This window comes from Cibotium barometz, chromosome 15 (genome assembly GCF_041138505.1).
Source record: "Cibotium barometz isolate CiBa-2024 chromosome 15, ASM4113850v1, whole genome shotgun sequence".
In the NCBI taxonomy this organism is placed as follows: Eukaryota; Viridiplantae; Streptophyta; class Polypodiopsida; order Cyatheales; family Cibotiaceae; genus Cibotium; species Cibotium barometz.
In genome coordinates this window covers 35,289,533-35,313,455 of record NC_141060.1, presented here as the reverse complement: position 1 = coordinate 35,313,455, position 23,923 = coordinate 35,289,533, and the positions used below count along the sequence as shown (strand labels likewise).

The 23,923-nt window shown below is 45.3% G+C and overlaps 1 protein-coding gene across 1 annotated transcript in view; it reads left to right on the top strand.

The window, feature by feature from the left end:
• The first annotated feature begins 2,506 nt into the window (after window positions 1-2,506).
• Window positions 2,507-23,923, top strand: part of LOC147631231 (Amino acid dehydrogenase family protein) — a 44,202-nt gene continuing 22,785 nt past the window's right edge. The window contains exons 1-2 of the mRNA XM_086809565.1: window positions 2,507-2,676; window positions 2,816-2,999. Of these exons, the coding sequence (XP_086665691.1) occupies window positions 2,569-2,676; window positions 2,816-2,999 (292 nt within the window). The 5' untranslated portion in view covers window positions 2,507-2,568. The remainder of the gene's footprint in view (window positions 2,677-2,815; window positions 3,000-23,923) is intronic.

Below are 23,923 nucleotides of genomic sequence, written 5' to 3'. Positions count from 1 at the left end.
CTTTAAATTATCCTCTAGCATTTCAAATCACACAAAACTCTTTGTGTTAACAACCAGTGGGCTCTAGCATGCTAGATGGAGGCCTTGGTATAAAGACCTTGTAAGGCAAAGGCCTTTTTCACTTACAGAGTTATAAGCTGAGCAGTCTCAACTATAGTATTTATTTCACTAGCATAGTTGTAAGAAGGAGTCTCGATAATCGTGTGTGTAGGTGCCAAGTGGATATTGCAACCCACCTTGTTTGTGAAGGCCGTTATTTTCTTTTTCACAACTTATTGGGCTTTCCATTTTTCTTGTATTTCCTTTAAATTCTAATCGATTCCTTTCATGTGCTATTATATTATATTTAGGTGAAGTGACAATCTATTACCTACAAATGTGGTAGAGGACAAAACAAAACAAAAAATGCAAATGCTACAAAATCTTTTATGAAGACTCGTGCTTGCCTTCTTATTGAAACAACTTCTCTCCTTGGCAACCCGCCAGTTCAAAATTCAAGTGTTAGGCACTTTTTTTTTGAAACTTGAAATTATATTAAAGAAAAGTTTGTTCTACCAGTATGACTATGCTTATTACAAAATGAAGCTTTTTGACTTGAGAAGCTCAACTCAGCACTATGCCTAGATTCAGAGTGTAGCTTGCAGCTTGATGAGGTCCAGGATGTAACGGGATAGCTCTTCATCCTGTGTCACTATAGCCATGACTTCCCTCTTTTTAAGCACTATCTCATCTTCTATTTCCCTAATGACCTCAACAGTGTCTTCATCCACATCATCCATTTTATCACCAGAAGTTCATTTAGCTCTTCAATCTCAGCCATATGGAGTCTTGGGGTAGGAGGCTTCCATCGCCCTTATTTGCTTAGCTCCTTACATGAAGGATGATGGGAAGGGAATGCCATGGGGCCAGAGAAGATTGCACATTGAGATGATTTTCCTCAAGAAAGGCTGTTGTTTAATAGATGGGGTTCTATTGCATGGTGGGAAAAGGGGGCTCCTCCACCACATCCCACACCTGCCCCTGCATGCCAGGAGTCTTGTCCATTGCACACTTGGGAGAGGTGGCATTGATGTCGAGCGCGCGATGACAGAGTATGGCAGCGGAGGCGAATCTGCAAGACCGCCACTAGGGCATCGATTCAAAGGCATTAACACAAGGGGAGCGCCTAACGACCTCCCCCACGTTTGGTTCCGTAGAAGGCTAATGGGATAGATAGTGAGTAACGAGGGAGACTCCAGCCATTTTTGAGAGGGGTCGAAACCCTAACTCCCCCCGTCATCGCTCTTTCCTTCTCCCCCCAAACACTCTTTTTTTGTGTTAGGCACTTTCAATGCCCTCCAATTCCTTAAAATGAGTGAAACGTGAAAAAGGATAAAATCGAGCATTGAGAAAAGAGAGAGAAAAAAAGAAAAAAATTACATTAATCAACACTCATTTTCAATTGCCACCACTTTGAGAGATGACAAAAAATGCAATTAATCCAACTAAAGGCATGTGATTTAGCTTTTATAATCTAATCTTAATCTTTTAAAATGTAACAAAGAAAAATTAAACGGTCCAGATTAATTAATGTTGACCAAAAAACACTTTGACTAAACCATGAACCCAACTTCTTAGAATGTCTTACTTTGGCCTTCTCTTATGAAAAATTACTTTTTTTTGGCTCTCTCTCTCTCTCTCTCTCTCTCTTTGCTTGCTCCTAAAGGTAGTGTATGGTGATCCATTCACTTGTTTGTGATAGTTTTGTAATCATTTCATTATTTTTGTTTATTTATAGTGTCATTTACCTTTTTGTGATGTTTTGGTATTTAGTATCTTTTTTTTAATAGGCAGTATAGATTTGTGGGAGTCACATTAAAACTTCATCATTTACATGCATTGGGAGTTTGACTTTTCTTGTGCAACGTATGGTGACCCATTTCCTTGTTTGTGATAGTTTTATAATCATTTCACTATTTGAAATGTCATTCACTTGCTTGTGATAGTTTGAAATGTCATTCACTTGCTCGTGATAGTTTTGTATGTAATACCTTTGTTTTATTTACATGCATTGTAGATTTGTAGGAACAACATTCTAGTGATTTGTACTGGCAAAAATTAAGAAAAACTGGCTGAGATTTTAAGTAGATCTTATTTTAAGGAATGATTTTTCATATATAGCATAGAGTAGAGATTTAGGAAACAAAAATGGGATAGATTTAGGAGTTGTCCTTGTTTTGATTAGTTGAAAATTATGCTTTTTTTCGAGCACTACGAGTCAAAGGGTGATTTTGAGTTATTTGCACCCAAAATTGTGGAAGGGAAGCAAGTATGGGAGATGAAAAGAGGAGTTTTATTTTTGAATTTTAAGAGAGAGAGAGAGAGAGAGAGAGAGAGAGAGAGAGAGAGAGAGAGAGAATATTGCATAAACAATGCATTAATAACATTAATTGGAAATTCAGCAGCAATAAATAATAAAAGCCAAAATCAAATTAATTGGAAATTCAGCAACAATAAACTTAAATTGGCCAAAATCACACTACATTGCTGTCACAGCCAGCTCGGTCTATGAGCTAGTTATTTGCGAACATGGGATCTGGCGAAGGAGCCACAGTCATCGATGGCAAGGCCATAGCCAACACGATCCACCAAGAAGTAGCTCAGGAGGTCACGTATCTATGGAACAATTATGGCAGGGTAAGGGTCTTATCTCTCCACACAGCTTCTCTCAGCAAATTGTTTTATGGGATGAATGGATTTGGCAACAGCAACATGGACTATAAGAGAAATGGATTTTGGATTTTACAGATGTCTGCTTTTTTTGTTTGAAGAGCAGGTGCCCGGGCTTGCAGTGGTGATTGTTGGGGACAGGAAGGACTCCCAGACCTATGTCCGCATGAAGAGGAAAGCTTGCACTGAGGTGGGCATGAAGTCCATCTCAGTGGACCTGCCTCCTGATGCATCGGAAGAGATGATCCTGGATCATGTCATGGAGCTCAATGCAGACCCTGAAGTGCATGGTACAGTCTTCTCACCCATTCTCAACTGCAATCTTTCTGCATTTTGCTTCTTTTCACCCACATATTTCCCCATCGTTGTGGTAAATCTTCTTGTGCATTTTGATCCCATACTTATACACCAACACATGCCATAGGGTCGAAACATCAGGCTGCCAATTCACAGCCTGAAATAAACGGTGTGTGGGTATTGTAAGCATATGGACAAAAATCAAAGTCATGCCATGGGAATGGGTTTGTCGGTGAGCTTGTAGGGTGGGGTAGAACCTTGGATGCCTTCACCTGCCGGCACTCCCATTCCAGCATTTCATGCTAGGTCTAGTTCATGGCAAAAAAAGCTGATTTTGCATGCTGTTGTGGGCTGAATTTTGGATTTGTGCTCTTAAATTGGTTCCTTGGTGCTATTCCTATTCCTATTCACAGATCAACATTTTCAAAGTTCTTATCTAGGTATTTTTTTGACCATACCCTGACTGGATAGTCTTATTTTGAATTAGACATTCATAGAGCTGGAAACAAAAATGCACCATGCTACTGTACAGACTTATTTGCATTTTGTTTATTTTTAGTTTGATCGAGCCCAAAACAAAAATGCACTATGTTAGTATACAGACCCATTTACATCATATTTATTTTTACTCTTGAATCATCTCTAGCTCTTTGCTGAAGACCTTAAAGCTGTGATATTGATAGTGATTCCTCCTAAATCAATTACCTTAGTTGACACACATTTCATTGTGACATTTAGACAACATGATGCACATGCTGATGGGCTCCCCCGTCACTGCCTGTCGTCCCCCCCTTTTCTTGCCTTGATTCGCCCTCCTGCCAGCACGCAATGCGCCTCAGCCCCCAGCCCCTCCACGCTGCCTTCGCCATTTTCTAGCCTGCTGCCCTCCCTTTTCAGAGCCTCCCGCAGCTGTCTTCCTGCCGTTGCGTCTTCTTCCCGATTTTGGCCAGCCCTCCGGCGTCTGGTCTCTTTCCGGCCGCCTCCTGCCATCTTGCTGCTCCCCTCGCCTGTCCTTATCCCGCCAGCAACTGTTTCATTGGCCCGCCCGCCCGCCCGCCCACCCTCCTTCCATTGGCCTTTCTCCACAATCCTCCTCTCTGCCTAGCCCTTTCTTGTTTTCCTCCCCCTAGCCTTTGTTACGTCCCAAGTAAGACCTTCAAGTTGTCAAAGTCACGCAGCAGCAACACGCACACCACCTTAGGGCACTGAGCAACGTTGGTGGCTGGGCTCCCATCTCCTAGCCATTGCTCCCCCCCCAAAAACCCGGTCAGAGGAGATATCTATGACAAGGTGCCACCACACCCTATATATGGCTCTTTGACTTCCCATGCTCTTGCATATGGGATAATCCAAGTTAGGTTAACCTTAGCCTAGGGGTAGGCATCTTAAGTAGGGGTTAGTAGCTTTTATAAAACATGCTATATTTGGCTCCTGGTTTATAGGAGGCCTATAATCATGCTTAGTTCCGTACGTCGCACGGATCTGGCCGTACGCACGAATCGCACCGTACGGTACCATACGGATCCGTACGATCAGGTACGAATTTTTCCTGTTTCTGGCCGTTGGAAGTAGCCATTTTTTGCCCGTTTTTTCTGGCCGTTTTCCTTTCATCTCTCCTGAGTCCTTCTATAAAAGCCTCAAGGACCAAGCCTCTCCTCCATCTACTCCAAGCCTCTCCTCCACCACCCTCCATCTACTCCAAGCCTCAAGGACCAAGCCTCTACTCCAAGCCTCTCCTCCACCCTCCTCCACCCTCCTCCAAGCTCCTTCCATCCCACTTGAGCCTCTACTCCAAGTTCTCTTCCTCCAAGCTCTTCCCATACTTCATCTTCTCTACGCTCTCTCCTCTACTCCACGCTTTAGCCCTTCTCTTATCCATCATGCCTCGGGAGAAGCATGAGGCTTTTGATTTGCATTGCCTCAATGTGGAGAAGGACACCAAGAAGTCCAACTCCCATCATTGGACATGCCGATATTGCGGCAAGTCATACACCAGTGGAACAACAAGGCTTCTCCAGCACCTTTTAAAGATTGGGGGACAAGTTGCCCCATGCAAGGAGATTCCGCAAAGCATTGCCGATGACATTTCGTGGAAGATGAGCGGCGGCTCAAATTCAAGTAGAGGAGCATCATCAACACACGCACCGGCACCACCAGCAGCACCACCATTGGCACATGATGAAGTAGCCACCGGCTCTTTCATTGGTGTATCCTCCACTGCCACTTCCACGGCGGATGCACGGTCCGCCTCCGCACCGGGCAAAAGGCAAAGGGTGGTGGAGCGTGAAGGCGTGCAACCCTCTCTCCACCAAGTCACAGGTAGTGTGAGAGGTTCGGTTGCATTCCTTAAGGAGCGACAACGCCTTGGGGAGATAGAGATTGCTCGCACCATTATTGAATGCAATCTTGCCTTCAATGTACTCCAAAAGGAGCAATGGAAGAAGATGGTGACGGCGATTGCAAATGTGGGCCCATGTGAGGGGTGGACGGGGGTCTCTTACACGGCTATGCGCACGAGGAAGATTGATGAAGAGAAGGAGAGAATTGATCAAGCCCTTGACCCGATTCGAGCTGCATGGACGAACTATGGATGTTCTATTCTCACAGATGGATGGAGTGATCAAAGGAAGCGTGGCATTATCAACATCCTTGTGTCTTGCCCGCTTGGCACATACTTCTTGCGTGCGGTTGACACCGGGAGAAGGGGGAGAAAGACTACCGGGAGTTTCATCTACCGCCATATTAGGCAAGCGATCATAGAGGTAAGCATTATTTTACTTAAGTGTGGCTGATTTTGTCATTTGTGCAAAGCCCTTAACTCATATGATTTATCTACCATGTAGGTTGGGGCTCAAAACGTGGTGCAAGTCATCACCGACAATGCATCAAATTGTCGACGCATGGGCCGCTTGCTTGAGGAGGAATTCCCCACCATTGTGTGGACTCCATGTGCGAGTCATTGCATTGACTTACTCATGGAGGATGTGGCGAAGCTCGGGTGGGTGAAGAGGATTGTGCAACAAGCTACATCTATTGTCAACTTCTTCATGCTAAAGGTGAAGGTGCTTGCTATGTTTCGTGAGCATAGCAGGCTTGACTTGAAGAAGCTATGGGCCACCCGCTTTGCCTACATGTGGCTGGTTTTGGAGCGTCTATACGATGTGAGGCCCACCCTTCGCCAGACAGTTGTTTCCACCATGTGTGATGGGGAGAAACCTGAATTAGGGTTAGAGTTCATTCATGGGAGACATACACAGAGAAGCAAGGGAGAGAGAGAGAGAGAGAGAGTTGTGGGGATAAGTCAACTCAAAAAAAAGCATGAGTGTGTGACTCCCCTATCACACATGTATATTGCACTAGTACACATAGTGCACTTAGTACATTAAAAGTACTAAGTGTACTATGTACTATAACTTATGGGCTTGTACACACTATAAGGGTGGGCATAACGCCTTTACCCCAACAACCTCCCACTTAAAGGCAAAGTGCCCTTAAATGAAGGAAAAGAAAAATCAGCATGTACATGATAATATACAAGGCCATATCAAGGCTGAAAATGGCCTCATCCAATGCCCATCAAGTGTCTGCAATGAGCAAACCGCTCAGGAGGCAAACTCTTCGTCAACAGATCAGCCGGGTTGTCATCCGTATGAATCTTAACAAGCTGAATTTGCTTGTTCTCTATCACCTCTCTGATGAAGTGATACTTCACATCCACATGCTTCGTCTTTGCATGAAAAACAGGGTTCTTTGCCAACTGAATGGCACTCTGACTGTCACAATGCAACAATGGAATATCCCCTGTATAGCCCAAATCAACCACTAACCGAGATAGCCATAATGCCTCCTTGCAAGCCTCTGTGGCTGCAATATACTCGGCCTCTGTAGTAGATAAGGCAGTGCACTTCTGCATCCTGGATATCCATGACACAGCACCTCCTGTGAATGTAAACACATAACCGGTAGTAGACTTCCGGTTATCTGGATGACCGGCATAATCCGAATCCGTGTAACCATGCACTAATGCATCCTGTTTGCCAAAGCAAATGCACAAATCCTGTGTGCCCTTCAGGTATCTCATGACACCTTTCACTGCTTCCCAATGCTTCTTGCCAGGGTTGGCCATGTATCTAGAAACCACTCCCACTGCAAATGCAATGTCCGGCCTAGTAGCAACCATGGCATACATGAGACTGCCACAAGCTGAAGCATACGGAATCTTGGCCATATCAGCCCTGTCTCTATCTGACTGTGGGCTGTCCATAGCACTGAGTTTCACATATGGAGGCAAGGGAGTACTAGCTTTCTTCCCCTCGTCCATATTGAACCTCTGCAAGACCTTGCCAATGTATTCCTTCTGAGACAAATACAACACATGCTGATTTCTGTCCCGAAGTATCCGCATACCCAAGATGTGATTTGCATCACCCAAATCCTTCATATCAAAGGTTTGATGCAGCCTCTGCTTCAAGGCATCCATCTCTTTACGAGATTTCCCGGCAATCAACATATCATCAACATACAAAATGAGGATCAATAGACTGCCATCCAAAGATTTCTTGGTGTACAAGCAGTGATCTATGTCACTTCTCCTGAATTTCTGAGATTTCATGAATGTATCAAATTTATGATACCATTCTCTTGGTGCCTGTTTGAGCCCATAAAGACTCTTTTTCAGCTTGCATACAAGCTTCTCCTTTCCACTTACTGCATAACCCTCTGGCTGCTGCATATATATCTCCTCATGGAGATCACCGTGAAGAAAAGCAGTCTTCACATCCATCTGAATCAAGTCCAGATCATCATGTGCAACCAAAGCCAACACAGCTCTAAGTGTGGTCATTTTGACCACTGGAGAGAAGATCTCCTCAAAGTCCACACCATATTCCTGCTTGAAGCCCTTAGCCACTAACCTGGCTTTGTATATTGGCTTTGCATCTGGTGCAACTTTGAGCCTGTAAACCCACTTGCATGGCAAAACCTTCTTGCCTGCAGGCAAAGGCACCAACTTCCATGTTCCATTTTTGTGCAGAGAATCCATCTCTGACTTCATGGCACGCTCCCATAGAGCTTTGTCTGCCCTCTGTAAAGCCTCTTTATAACATGAGGGCTCCCCACAGTCAGTGAGCATCAAGTAGTCAACCCCTGGAACAAACCTGTCAGGGGCTCTGGAGGGTCTAGTGGACCTCCGTACCCAATGACCATCATTTGCAGGTTGCTGTCCAGCCTGCATATCACCCATTGGTGGCTCCTGTTCCATGCCATAAGGCTGAAAAATCATGCCCGGTATCTCCTCTAACTGTGGTATATCCATAGGGATATCTTCTGCCATATCTGGCTGTCCATTTGGACCATTTTCAGCACCATTTAAGGGCTGGTTTTCCTGCTGTAATGGCTGATTTACAGCCCTTTGTTGTTGTCCATGATGTCCATCATCATCAAAGATGACTCTGCCAGGCTCCTGTTGCCTTGCAGGCTCCTTATACATGCATGTTTCATCAAAAATGACATCATTGCTGCGTATGATCTTTCTATTCATGGGATCCCAAAGTCTATACCCCATTTCACCTCTGTCACCATATCCTAGGAATATGCATTTGTGAGACTTAGGATCAAGTTTGGTGCGCATTTCCCTGCGTATGTGCACGTACGCAACGCAACCAAACACTCTCAAGTGCTTGTATGACGGAGGCTTCCCTGTCCATACTTCTTCTGGCACTTTTCCACCAAGCCTCGTGTTAGGTGACCTGTTTATAAGGTGAACGGCTGTCATAACAGCTTCAGCCCAAAAACCATGAGGTAATGCAGCATGTGACAACATAGAACGGACCTTCTCCTGAATGGTCCTGTTCATCCTCTCTGCTGTCCCGTTTTGTGGAGGATCATAAGGAGTAGAGAGCTCCCTCTTGATGCCTTTAGCATCACAAAAGTCCTGAAACTGTATGGACATATACTCTCCACCATTGTCGGAACGCAAAGCCTTCAGTGTTTTGCCAGTTTGATTCTCAACATGAGCAACAAACTTCTGAAACACTGAAAATGTATCACTCTTCAAACGAAGAGGATAAACCCACACCTTGCGTGTGGCATCATCAATAAAAGACACGAAGTATTTTGCCCCTCCCAAAGAAAGCTGAGGCATCTCACATACATCTGTATGCACAAGCTCTAACTGAGCATCTTTCTGTCCAAGAGCTTTCTTGTGGGGGCACTGTAGTTGCCTACCATATATACAATGCTCACAAAACTGAAAACTTGAAAACTTTAGAGAAGGCAAGTAACCCAAACGAGACAATTGCTCCATTCCTTTGACACTCATGTGTCCCAACCGGCTATGCCACATAGAGATTTCCGGCAGCTCGGTTGCATTTACATTAGCATGGTGACAAACACCTGCATGCATAAAGTAAAGAGTGTCCACCTTAGAGCCTCTGGCAACAACCAGTGAGCCCTTACAAATCTTCCACTTTCCACTACCAAATGTGGTAACATAACCAGCATCATCAAGCTGTCCAGTAGAAAGCAGATTCTTCTTGATCTCAGGCACATGCCTGACATCATGGAGCATAAGCTGTGAGCCATCTGAAAATACAAGCCTTACATCACCTCTGCCAAGAATCTTGCATGCATGGTTATCACCCAAATAAACCACTCCTTCATTGCCAGCAGTATACCTGACAAACAAGTCTCTGCAACCTGTGACATGAAAGGAGGCACCTGAATCAATGATCCATAAGTGCATACCATGACCACCTGTAAGAAGTGAATGGGCATCAAGTGAAGACGTAAAGAGGACCTCATCCTCACTGCCACCTGCATGTGACACATTGATTTCTTCAATCTTGACTCCACTTTTGCCCTTTGGCTTTACATCTTTGGCTTCATCCTTCTCTTTGTCTTTGCCTTTTCCCTTTTCCTTTTGATCATTTTTCCATTTGTAGCATTGCTTTTTGATGTGTCCCTTCTTGCCACAATAATGGCATTCCAAATCCTTTTTGGAGCGAGACTTGCTCCTTCCCCTTTCTTGGCTTTTCCCCCTTTGCTGGGATCTCCCACGTGCATTCATTGCATTGGACTTGCCAACAGAGTTGTTTTTCCTGTTCATCTCTTCTTGAAGAAGAGCACCCTCAACATCTGCATATGACAGCATAGCATTCGAATTGCTAGTGGCTGTCCTGAATGTGTCCCAACTCTCTGGCAAAGTGCATAAGAGAAAGGTGGCTTTGAACTCATCGTCCATTGCCAACTTTTGATTTATAACTTGGCTGACAATACCATTAAACTCATTGAGATGGGCTGTCATAGACGCCCCTTCCTTCATCTGAAGACCTATGAGTTTCTTCAACCAATACACTTTGCTTGAGGCACTTTGCTGGGCATACAAGTCCTGCAATCTCTGCCACATTCCCCAAGCTGTCTTCTCTTCACGAATGCTGAAAAGTAATGAGTCTGACACAGACAACATGATAGTAGATCTTGCCAGCTCATCCATATCTTCCCACTCTTCAGCTGTAAGAGAAGCGGGCATCACACCCCTTTCTTTGATAGGCTTGTGCTGCTTTTTCTGGAGCAACACATTGTAGCACTGGGTTTGCCAAATATCATAATTATGCGAGCCTTCAAGCTTCTTGATGTGAAGCAATGAAGAGCTCTCACCTGTGGTTGCCATAGCAAAATGCAACCTGTAATGCCTGACTCCCTGCAAATGTGCAAACACTGCACCCAAGATGTGCAAACACTGCACCAAAAGCACACAAAGTGCTCACAGTTTTTCTCCCAAGTTTTATCTCCCACTGCGGAAGCAAGAATGCAACTTTTCTCCCACTTTATGTGATGAAAACACCAAAATCTGGTTGCTGCAGATTTTGGACAGCACCTCAAATGTGCTCTTTTGCCCTTCCAAAGTACTGTACAGCAGTACTAAGCGCTCACCAATGATGTACCAAACCTGTACCGGCAATTTCAGCAGCTGAAATTGAACCTTTTGGTCACTCAAAACAGTGTACAGCCTTGCCAAAACATGCACAAAGCTGTGCCAAATCTGTACCAGCAGGTACAGTAGCAATAAATGCTTTCCTGGCTGTCCAAATGAGTGAAAATCAGACTTTTACAGTCCTGTACACTGCATAAAACAGTCCCGAACAGAAATTGGGCAAAAGCCCCTTGACTGCAAGCTGATTTCTGAGGATTCAAGGCATAAATGTCTTGCCTGCTGCTTTGCCAAGCTCAACAAGCATGAAAAATTTGAAAAGCCCCTTGATTTTGAGATCAATTTCTGATCATGCATGGTACATTGGCGCACATGAAGGCATCCAGAGTGTTCACGATGCTTCCCCTTGGCCACATATACATCAAATACATGAAAGCCCCTTGATTTACAGGCACATTGAGTGCTTGTAAGGCATCAGCACATTATCCATAGCATCAAATGCGATTGCCTGCATGCAAATCAACCAAATCGGCACAAAAGCCCCTTGATTTGCACTGCAATTTGCTGCAATTTGCTGCAATTTTGCCCAAATGTGCGATTTTTCACATCATACAGCATGTATGAGTGCTTAATTGCACAATTACATCAAAAGCCCCAAATTTCGACATCCAATTTCCTGCAAATTGATCTTGATTTGACCAATTTCCTGCAAATTTATCCTGATTGTGACCAATGTCACCCAATTTTGCCAATTTTGCTCAAAAATTGAGCAATTCGACACCTGTACCTGCTCAATTGTTGATTGTACTTGCTCAATTGCAAATCCCAAAAAAAAAATGAGGAAAATACCTTGTTGTTTTCTGATTTTTTCTCTGATTTGCAGGCGGGTTTTGTTGTTGCAGAAAAAAAAAAAAGGTTGAAGAATTTGGTGCTGCTATTGATGCTGATGCTGATGCTTCTGCAGCTGTAGCCGATGCACGGGCTTATGAATGCTCTCAGTGCCAGCTTCAAACCCAAGAGCTCTCATGGCAACTTGAAGCTCTTTTCAAAGCAGTATGCTTCCAGCTACCAGTGTATCTAAGTAATCCCTCGTGACCTTGCAAGCACAGCTTCATCCATAATGGATCTTCATTGCAAAATATGTAGAAGACGCTGCTGACACAAGAGAGAATTGCCAAGTATTTAGCTGCGAGGAGCTCCAGGACGTAGCTGATGAGCTCATCAGAGAGCGTATGAATACGGCCAAGGGCGAGCGACCTGCGATCGCCAGGCTTCTCCAGTTGTGTGAGACTTTGCCTGTTTGTGTGCGCTGGTACGCAATCTATCTAGCCTATGCGCTCGCTGCTGAACGCCACTCGCTTCGCCTAGCGCTATTGTTGACGCAGCCTCCGACCGGTAGCCAGCCAACACGTCGCCTTCGCCCAACGCTTGTGTATTCGCCTTCGCTCACGCCTAGCGCCAGTGTATTCGCCTAGCGCCTTCTATGCCCAGCAGCCAGTTGACGGCTTGATTCAACGCCCGCCACCAAGATAGAACTCCACGCTTCAGTTCGCTCGCCTATCTTCTTCGCTTGATTGGCTGCGCCTGAGTGGATGGGCAGCCCACGCTACTGGCTGGATGGCCTTGACTTGGGTGATGGGGCAGCACTATCTGGCCACAGTGCAGCCTATGCAGCAGAGAGATTCAAAAGGGCAAAGGCTGTGTGAAACGAGAGCTATGCAGCAGAGAGATTCAAAGGGCAGAGGCTCTGATACCAGTTGATGGGGAGAAACCTGAATTAGGGTTAGAGTTCATTCATGGGAGACATACACAGAGAAGCAAGGGAGAGAGAGAGAGAGAGAGAGTTGTGGGGATAAGTCAACTCAAAAAAAAGCATGAGTGTGTGACTCCCCTATCACACATGTATATTGCACTAGTACACATAGTGCACTTAGTACATTAAAAGTACTAAGTGTACTATGTACTATAACTTATGGGCTTGTACACACTATAAGGGTGGGCATAACGCCTTTACCCCAACAATGTGGAACGAATGGGATGAGCACGTCACTGAAGAGGCCAAAGCCATGCAACGCTTTTGCCTAGAGGAGAGATTTTGGACTAGAGTTCGAGTAATTGTCATTGCTATGACTCCATTCTATAGGCTCTTGCGGATGACAGATTGCGAGGGGTCCACCATGGGCCTTCTTGTCCACCTCTTTAGAGCTGCCCTTGTGGAGTTGGAGGCTTGCACAGACATTACATTTGACGAGCGAGCACAAATCATGGAGATTGCAAAGAAGAGATGGAGGTGGATGCACAAACCAATCCACGGGTTTGCAGCATTGGTACATCCAGCCTACAAGTCTCCAGTAGTTTGCACCGATAGGGAGCTTCGACAAGATCGGGATGCATATATGCTTCGAGCTGTGCTAGTTGATGAGCACAATGCCTTTCTAGAGGAGTTGGGCTGTTATGTTGATCAGAGAGGTCAAACCTCCTTTTCGTCTCCCACTTGCTAGAGGAGGGAGTCACTTGTGAAGCCCCTTTTTTGGTGGGACAATTTTGGGTATGGACTAGAGCATCTCCAACACATAGCCTTAAGGGTCCTAGCCCAGGATTGTTCTACAGGTGCATGTGAGAGGAACTGGAGTTCCTATTCTCTCATACACACGAGGATACGCAATCGACTGAGCACACGACAGTTGGAGCGGTTGGTCTACTGCCGCACTAACTTGCGCATGATGCAGGGCATTCTTAGTATGGGTAGTCCCAAGCTAGACTCTAACTTGTCATGACTCATAACTTTTAAGTTTTGTGTACACTGTACAGACTCTAACTTTTGTGCCTTAATGTGTGGGTCAATGTTGACACTTTCACGTTGACAAGTGAAAACTTTGCAAGTGTCAATCAACAACCTGATGAGGAGGAGGAGGCAATATTCATGGAGCTCTATAGTGAGCTTGTGGCAGCAGATACTCGCAGCACCAGGAGTCGGCATGGACGGGGCCGAGCAGTTGGAGTTCATAGGCCTCCGCCTTCGACATCGGCAAAGGGTGGCCTTCGCACATATGTGATGTCTTCCAAGGCCCGGTGGTATGGGACATCTAGGGCGGAGGACGGAGGAGAGTCGGAGGTGAATGGGGAAGATGCTAGATATCTCCTAATTGACAATCTCGGCCACCTTGGCCGGATCAAGTCGGATGCCTTTGGCACTGATTATGTATCCAAGGTAGTGAGCGATAAAATTCCGACTTCTTCTCATTGACATAGAGCTCGTTGCTTTTGAGTAACTTAAAGACTTTCTCCACATCAATGTCATGCTGCTCAACCGTAGCTGAAAATACCAGTATGTCGTCTAGAAATATGAACACACACTTTCCAATTAAGTCTCTGAAGATCTACATCATCATGCGGTTGAATGTGCTGGGGTGTTCATCAAGCCAAAAGGCATGATCGCAAATTCATTAGTGAGCCCGTTCCGTACGGAAGGCTGTCTTGGGATGTTCCCCGCAACAATCCTAACCTGGTGGTAGCCACTCTTTAAATCCAGTTTCGAGAACACCTTGGCACCATTCAGCCTCTCGAGAATGTAATCTATTCAAGGCATCGGGAACTTACTCTTGATAGTCATCTTATTGAGGCTGTCTTGGGATGTTCCCCACAACAATCCTAACCTAGTGGTAGCCACTCTTTAAATCCAGTTTCGAGAACACCTTGGCACCATTCAGCCTCTCGAGAATGTAATCTATTCAAGGCATCGGGAACTTACTCTTGATAGTCATCTTATTGAGTGTAAGATAATCGGCACACAATTGGGAAGACCCATCTTTCTTTCTAACAAACATGATCGGGGCTGCAAATGGCGACACACTAGGGTGTATGAAGCCAGATTGCAACAGATCTTGGAGTTGGTGGTCCAACTCCGATTCCATTGCCTTGGACAGGCGGTATGGAAATTTGCTTGGGTAGGAGGAGGTCTATCTTGTGGTCCTCTGGTCTAGATGGGGAGAGTTGGGGAGGGAGGTTGTCTTGAAGAAAAATATTATGGAACTTTTCATGGAGAGTCTAGTACTTCTCGGAAGCATGGGGCATCGTCTGGGCAGCTTGGATATCTGGATATAAATCATCGCATATTGTGCGCCTTTCCAGATTTCTCGTTTAGCCTGCAAGTGGCTTATGAGAGGAAAGTTCGGGATTTCTTGCTCACACTTGACGGTCACTGGGGCTTTGGGCACATTCAGTGTAATCCGAAAAGTGTGCTTGTCCCAATTAATATTTGGTTGGAACTTGTGAAACCATTGAATTCCCAAGATTATGTCTGCTCCTGCAAGCGGGGCAACCAATGCCTTGGATCACTAGCTTGGCACCTTGAGCTTCAAACTTGATGCTCATTGTCTTGCTTGTGCTAAAATCCTCAACCTTCTTGTCTACCGAAGTCAACAGGAAATGGGCGCGTTGAGCGGTCTGTTCCATGCCCACATTCTCCGTGCTGCCGTTGTATCAAACAAGTCAACGACTCTCTGGCCACCTATGTAGCCAAAGGTCTTGAGCAATTCATTGCACTCATACTCCTGGTCTTGAACGTCCTTCTGGTTATCTTCGAGCTCTTGGCTAACAATTGCACCAACCAAAGAATTGGGATCCGAAGAACTAGGGACGACTGCTGGGGTCTGTGTGGGAGCAAGGCTCACCATGGAAGCCGTGGAGGCTGGGGTGGTCATCTGCGGAGTGGTAGTCTTCTTTGGACAATCCTTAGAAGTGTGTCCTTTTTTTGTGACAAAAGAAACACCTACCCTCCTTCTTGTACTGAGCTGTCTCGTTTGCACTCAGTTTCCCTTCGGTCTTACCTGCTTAAGCTTTTTGGTGTTGAGTAAGCTTGGGCGCCTTGGTCGAGTTCTTGAAGCCAGAGGCTCCTGTGCTCTGCCCTGCGAAAGACCCTATCTTGTTCTGGCCTTTTTCCCCTAGAGGCAGGTGCCTTGGGAGTGGAAGGTTGGGAAATCTTGGGCTTTCTGCCATTGTACTTCATTTTAGCACTCTGCGCAAGCGAGAGTGCATCCTTGAATGTTACATGCACGGAGGCTGATCATGGTAACGCGCACAACAACAGGGCCTTATTTATACCTTTATGTGATGAGAATCTTTAGTATCCAATACAGAGAATAGAGAGAGAAGAGAATGAGAGTGTGAAGTAGACGACACCTTATTGGGTCCCAAATACCCACTAGTCTCCTCCCCCCCCCCCCCCCCCCCCCCCCCCCCTTGAAAGCAAGAGTATTTGCTTATATTATTCTTTGAAGAATGCTGTACAATGCTTGAGTAAACAAGCGATATGAATGCCGAATACAAGTTGATCAACATTATAAACTGGTGCTGATGCCTTTCGTATTGAGATTTCTTTGTACATGCTTAGGGCACTTTTTGATGCGCTTTGGAATCCAAGATTTTGTATTGTCTTGGTAGTACCCTTGTGCTTGCAGTAATCTTTTTGGTACCGACACTCGTTGAGATGTTAGAGTTCTTTGAGGAACTCACATAGGCTTTTGTGGACGGTGTTGTGGAGTACCTTTCTTTTTGCTTGGCCTTTGAGTGCTGTATTAAGGAAGAGGCTTTGACTGTCGAGGCACCTAAATTTGATTGGCACCTTCGTAGTAGCCTTGAGCTACAAGTAGCTGCTTCTCCACCCACATTTTGATACCATTAAGATATCTTGATCTTGGCTATCTTGGTGGAGTTTTATTTTTGGTTGGAGTGGAAGTTTTGGGGCCCTCCTTGACATTGGTTGGCATTGAGGTTATGGTTTTGAGACTCATCATTGTTGTTGACGATGAGGCTAGAGTCTCCTGTGTCCAAGGCTCTGCTAAAGACTCTTCGGGCCATTGATGCAAGTCCAGATAGCTGTAGGACTGCACATATGCTGGTTGAATGCTGAAGAGGTTCTTCCTTGTTAGCCTAGAGAGAAAAGGATGCTGAACTGCTGTACACTTTTCTGAATTACTGAATGATGAAAGAGGAATGAGGCGACTGCTTATACATGTCATTAGTCTGCTGGTCGGCTAGATGGTATCTCTCGGCCAGTTCCGCTGGACATGAAAAATGCCTAAAAATAGCATTAAATGCTGTGCATAGTTCCTGCTGCCCACACTACTGTTGGCCGACTGCTCCACGACCTTGGGGACACATAGGTACTGGCTGACAGGGCTCACGAGGCTTCCTCATGCTGTCGGCTGCCTCAAGAAGAGGTTCAAGGTTGTAAAACAGCCCTTAACCTGCCAATGAAACGCCAGCCATGGGCTGGTCAAATATGCTATTTACATGCTTCTAGTGCAAAACCTAGGCTAAGGCTGACTCTACATGCACTTATCTGATGAATTCTCCGAGTGGGTTGAGAGGACTGACGCTCGACTGACCTCTAAGGCTCGACTGACCTCTAAGGCTCGAAGATTGACCTATGTAGCTCGTGCCTGACTATCCCTGGATCGAGGGCTCACAATGGGGTCACGACGTACGACAAATATTCCTACAAAACGTACTACTTTTGTACAAAATGTTGCACTGATGATCATGCTAGTGTGTCACTGTGTACTCTAGTGTAGGGTGCACGTGACATTCCCTCCTACTTAACTTGGTGGTAGGTTCAGGGCTTCCAAGTAGTCTGCCAACAACTAGGGGTACTCTTGAAAAAACTCTTCATCCAGCCATAGTACTTCATGGGTTCCTCGGTCTTTAAACTTTGTATAAAACAGTCGTATTCTTCGACTGGATCCTTGCTTCCATCTGTGGAGGAGAATTTGCTCTGGCTCTATGACTTCTACCTCATCGATTATATTTGGTTGTTGCTCTTGTGATATATCCTTCAATGCTGAACTTACATATGGCTTCAACCAAGAAACATGAAAGACATTGTGCATGGTCCAACTTTCCGGGAACTTTAACTTTAAAGAGACATCACTTAACTTTTGAATGACGGGAAATGGGCTGAAACTTCGGAATGAAAGTTTGGGACAACGCTTGCCCACTTGCTTTAGCCGTTGTTTCATGATGCGGAGATATACCCAATCTCCTTAAAGTTGACATCTCGTGTGGATTTGTTGGTTTGCCGGGTATATATAGTTCTTGAGCTTTGGCAAGGCGTTTCTTAACTGACTCCATGATTTTCGAGAATGTCTCAGTGGTTTCATTGGCCTCAAGGGATGGTGACACCTGTCTCATCAAAAGAGATGAGAACCAACGACCTAATGCTGCCTCATACGGCGTTTGGCCAATACTCGATGAGTGAGTATCGTTTAGGATTGCTTGAACTAATGGAAGGTATTGTTCCCATTTTGCCTGCTGGTCATGGCAGTATGATTTGAGAACGTCAAAGACCAAGTGATTGTATATTTCTGTTTGGCCATCTGTTTGTGGATGGAATGCATTGGACAACTGCAACTTAGTCCCAAAGTTGTCAAACAATGCTCTCCAAAAATGGGACGTGAATTTTGGATCTCTATCTGATGTGATAGTCCGTGGCAAACCACCAATGGGATACCAAAACCGAATGAACAAGTGAGCTATGTCCTTGGCTATGGCTGTTTGCTTGCATGGAATGAGCATGCAAAACTTATCGAATCTGTCCACAATTGTCATACACTGTGTGTTTCTAGGAAGAGGGCATACGAAGTCTATATTGATGTCATGAAGAGGTCCCTCAAGAATAGGCAAAGGCTGAAGTAACCCTGCTTGTTTTGTATGAGGAACTTTTACCTTTTGACATATCTGACATGATTGGACATGTTGGTAGACATCCCGTCGCATCTTAGGCCAATAGAATGACCTCTCTAACTTCTCCAAGGTACTATTGATACCCTGATGACCTTCGACAAGAGAATCATGGGCATCATGGAGAAGGACTTGACGCTTTTCTTTGAGTACACAAAGATGGTTCTTGAAAACCAACCAAACATCTTGTGGCGCGGTTTTGAATTGAGGGCCAACTTATATTTAGTCCCGAACTCTTCCGAATATTGATACTATGCCTTCATACTGTTCAAGTCTTTGCCTTGAATTTTTAGCATAGTGGACTCCTGCAATGTTTGGATTGTGCCTTTTCGACTACGAGCATTGGCAACAGGGTTGTTTTTACCAGGGACGTATTCAATCATTCCCCCAAATTGTTGGAACAATTGACTCCACTTGGATTGCCTGTCACCCTTTTGGGCACTAGGCATGGTTTGCAACCATTTAAGTCCCTGGTGATCTGTCTTAATTGTGAAGTCCCTCCTGTAAAGGAAGTGCTTCCAATGTTTAAGAGCGGTCATCACCCCCAAGAGCTCTTTGTCATACACCAAATAATTCTTCTTGGTGTTATTCAACTTGCGGCTATAATAAGCCATTGGCCTACCATCTTGCTGTAAAACAGCTCCAATGGCAAGTTATTTGCATCAGTAATCATGTCGAAAGGATCATCCCATGACGCCAACTTCAAAAATGCTGACTTAGAGGCAACTTTCTTCATTGACTGGAATGCCTCTAGAGTTTTCCCTATGACAGTCACTTTCTGACAACAAGTCTTTACGCCCTTAGGCAAGTCGGTGAGAGGTGCTCCAAGGTCAGAAAACTTGTCCATGTGTGTGTTGTAGGCCTGACAAAGATCCACAAATGAGCGGATTTCTTGTGCTGTAGTGGGAACATCCCAACTGAGAATGTCCTGTACTTTTCCAGAATCGAGGCTAATACCTGATGAACTGATGATGTACCTGAGGTAATGGATTTTGAGTACTCCAAACTCACTCTGCTTGGCATTGATAAAAAACTCATTGGCCTGCAAGAGTTGCAAAACTTGTGTCACATCTCGCTCATGTTGCTCTGTAGTACCTGAGAAGATAAGGATGTCATCTAAGAAGATGAAGATGCATTTGCCAATGAGATCCCGGAAAACCCGAGACATCATTTTGTTGAACGTCGCTGGTGCGTTGGTGAGTCCAAAGGGCATCACCACAAGTTCATAGTGGCCATGCTCGGTCCTAAAGGTGGTTTTTGGAATGTCGGCCTCAAAGATTTGAACCTGATGGTAGCCACTCTTAAGATCTATCTTAGAGAAAATTTTTGCACCATTGAATCATTCTAGGATGTACTCTATTTTGGGCATGGGGAATCTATTCTTAACTGTTCGCTTATTGAGTGCCTTGTTCGATATATTAACGTCTACGAAAGGCCAAAGTGGCCTATGAGACCAAAACATAGTACACAGCTGATGGTGTCTCATCAAAAGGAAGACAAAAAGGACTAAAAAAGTCCTAAACAGCTATGAAAGAAAAATACTCCTACTGAGGTACAACAAAAGTGTATAATATCTACAATTCGCATAAGACTGGTGTAATCTGCTCATCTCAGTATCTCTCTCATGGGGTGCTGTAAGATAGAGAAACTTAAGTGGTGGGGCAGTCGTCTCCTGTGGTTGGCGGGTGATGATGGCTCTAATCCACCGGTGATGAAGTGGCCGTGGACGAAGTCTTGGTAAGCGTGGGCGTCTCGCTCGACAAAGTGCCATGGCTCTGTCAAGGGTGACTCCTTCCGAAGGACGTCTGGCTCGTCGAGGGGGTGGTGGAAGTCCTGGTCGTATCTGCCGAGGTGGTCCTGGCCTTGAAAAAATCTGTCATGGCTCGTTGGCGGGGTGGATCCTGGTGTGCTGTCCTGGCTCGTAGGAGAGCCTCTTGATGGCGTTTGAGCTCCAATAAGAAAAGCCCCAAACACGTCTGACCCTCAAACTCCATCACATGTCGTAATGGTCCAAAACCCTCCTGGAAGAGACACCAGTATCTCCCTCGTATCTCATAGTACACAGTTGAATGGGAGAATTAGGGTTAGAGTTATTCATGTGTGGGAGACATACACAGAGAGAACAAGGGAGAGAGAGAGAGAGAGTTGTGGGGATAAGTCAACTCATGGGAATGAGTGTGTGACTCCCCTATCACACATGTATATTGCACTAGTACACATAGTGCACTTAGTACATTAAAAGTACTAAGTGTACTATGTACTATAACTTATGGGCTTGTACACACTATAAGGGTGGGCATAGTGCCTTTACCCCAACAACCTCCCACTTAAAGGCAAAGTGTCCTTAAATGAAGGAAAAGAAAAAATCAGCATGTACATGATAATATACAAGGCCATATCAAGGCTGAAACTGGCTTCATCCAATGCCCATCAAGTGTCTGCAATGAGCAAACCGCTTCGGAGGCAAACTCTTTGTCAACAGATCAGCCGGGTTGTCATCCGTATGAATTTTAACAAGCTGAATTTGCTTGTTCTCTATCACCTCTCTGATGAAGTGATACTTCACATCCACATGCTTCGTCTTTGCATGAAAGACAGGGTTCTTTGCCAACTGGATGGCACTCTGACTGTCACAATGCAACAATGGAATATCCCAAATCAACCACTAACCGAGATAGCCATAATGCCTCCTTGCAAGCCTCTGTGGCTGCAATATACTCGGCCTCTGTAGTAGATAAGGCAGTGCACTTCTGCATCCTGGATATCCATGACACAGCACCTCCTGTGAATGTAAACACATAACCGGTAGTAGACTTCCGGTTATCTGGATGACCGGCATAATCCGAATCCGTGTAACCATGCACTAATACATCCTGTTTGCCAAAGCAAATGCACATATCCTGTGTGCCCTTCAGGTATCTCATGACACCTTTCACTGCTTCCCAATGCTTCTTGCCAGGGTTGGCCATGTATCTAGAAACCACTCCCACTGCAAATGCAATGTCCGGCCTAGTAGCAACCATGGCATACATGAGATTGCCACAAGCTGAAGCATACGGAATCTTGGCCATATCAGCCCTGTCTCTATCTGACTGTGGGCTGTCCATAGCACTGAGTTTCACATATGGAGGCAAAGGAGTACTAGTCTTCTTCCCCCCGTCCATATTGAACCTCTGCAAGACTTTGCCAATGTATTCCTTCTGAGACAAATACAACACATGCTGATTTCTGTCCCGAAGTATCCGCATACCCAAGATGTGATTTGCATCACCCAAATCCTTCATATCAAAGGTTTGATGCAGCCTCTGCTTCAAGGTATCCATCTCCTTACGAGATTTCCCGGCAATCAACATATCATCAACATACAAGATGAGGATCAATAGACTGCCATCCAAAGCTTTCTTGGTGTACAAGCAGTGATCTATGTCACTTCTCCTGAATTTCTGGGATTTCATGAATGTATCAAATTTATGATACCATTCCCTTGGTGCCTGTTTGAGCCCATAAAGACTCTTTTTCAGCTTGCATACAAGCTTCTCCTTTCCACTTACTGCATAACCCTCTGGCTGTTGCATATATATCTCCTCATGGAGATCACCGTGAAGAAAAGCAGTCTTCACATCCATCTGAATCAAGTCCAGATCATCATGCGCAACCAAAGCCAACACAGCTCTAAGTGTGGTCATTTTGACCACTGGAGAGAAGATCTCATCAAAGTCCACACCATATTCCTGCTTGAAGCCCTTAGCCACTAACCTGGCTTTGTATCTTGGCTTTGCATCTGGTGCAACTTTGAGCCTGTAAACCCACTTGCATGGCAAAACCTTCTTGCCTACAGGCAAATGCACCAACTTCCAAGTTCCATTTTTATGCAGAGAATCCATCTCTGACTTCATGGCACGCTCCCAAAGAGCCTTGTCTGCTCTCTGTAAAGCCTCCTTATAACATGAGGGGTCCCCACAGTCAGTGAGCATCAAGTAGTCAACCCCTGGAACAAACCTGTCAGGGGCTCTGGAGGGTCTTGTGGACCTCCGTACCCAATGACCATCATTTGCAGGTTGCTGTCCAGCCTGCATATCACCCATTGGTGGCTCCTGTTCCATGCCATAAGGCTGAAAAATCATGCCCGGTATCTCTGGTATATCCATAGGGATATCTTCTGCCATCTCTGGCTGTCCATTTGGACCATTTTCAGCACCATTTAGGGGCTGGTTTTCCTGCTGTAATGGCTGATTTACAGCCCTTTTGTTAGAAATAATGTCCTGACATTATTATGGGCAGTGGCCAATGTATTAGGACCGGCCGAGCACTTTTTACTCACTTTAAGTGAGGTTTTTTCCCCGCGCCCAATAAGGCGCCCAACTTACCGTTATGTGAAACGGGCACCAGTTAGGGCTATTATATGCCCTAAGTTTTGTAACAAACTTATCTTCATTATTTGAGCTCCATCGTTTTGCTCCTTGCCTCCACACGTTTTGTTCTGTTTCTTCGTGTGCTCCACACCGTCTCTCACACTCACAATTGGTATCAGAGCAGGTTGTTGTTCCTGCTCCCGCCTTCCCTACTGCTGGTGAAGCACTTTCGTCGCGAAGAAACAGGTCTATTGTGCTGGTCGCCTGCTTCTGGTGCTGAAAAACAGGTCGCCCTCCTTCTACAGACCTGGGCGACTGCTTTCTGTGTGTCTCGGGCACTGTTCTGGTGCAAAAAGCAGTGCTGGTCGTTTTTCTACAGGCCGTACAGCATCTGTGTAGCACGTGTGGCTGCTGGTTGCTGTTTTTCAGTCCGTACAGGTCTGTACGACCAGTTTTGGTGCTGTTTTCTGATAGTACAGCAGTCGTACAGCAGTCGTACAGCCCTATCTGCTGTTTTCTGTCCGTACAATTCTGTACAGCACCTGCTGGTTGCTATTTTTCTGTCCGTACAGCCTTCTGTACCGTCTTCTGCATCAGTTCTTACCTCAGCAATCTGCAGCAGCAACTCGGGTGAGTCTACCTGCTGAATTTTGGAGCTTAACTGTGAATTTTGTCAGCAAATCAAGTCAGAAATTTGGGGCTTTTGCTGTTTTTGTGTTGCCTGCACAATCTGTGACAGCTCCCACAGGTTTTTTGTGGGAATCAGAGAAATTTGAGCCACCAGAAATTTGGGGCTTTTGTTGCTGTGCTGTCTATCTGTGTGAAACAGACAGTCTCGAGCAATATTTGTGGACTCTTGTGCAGTTAGTCTCTTTTGCAGGTTACAGTTTGCTCT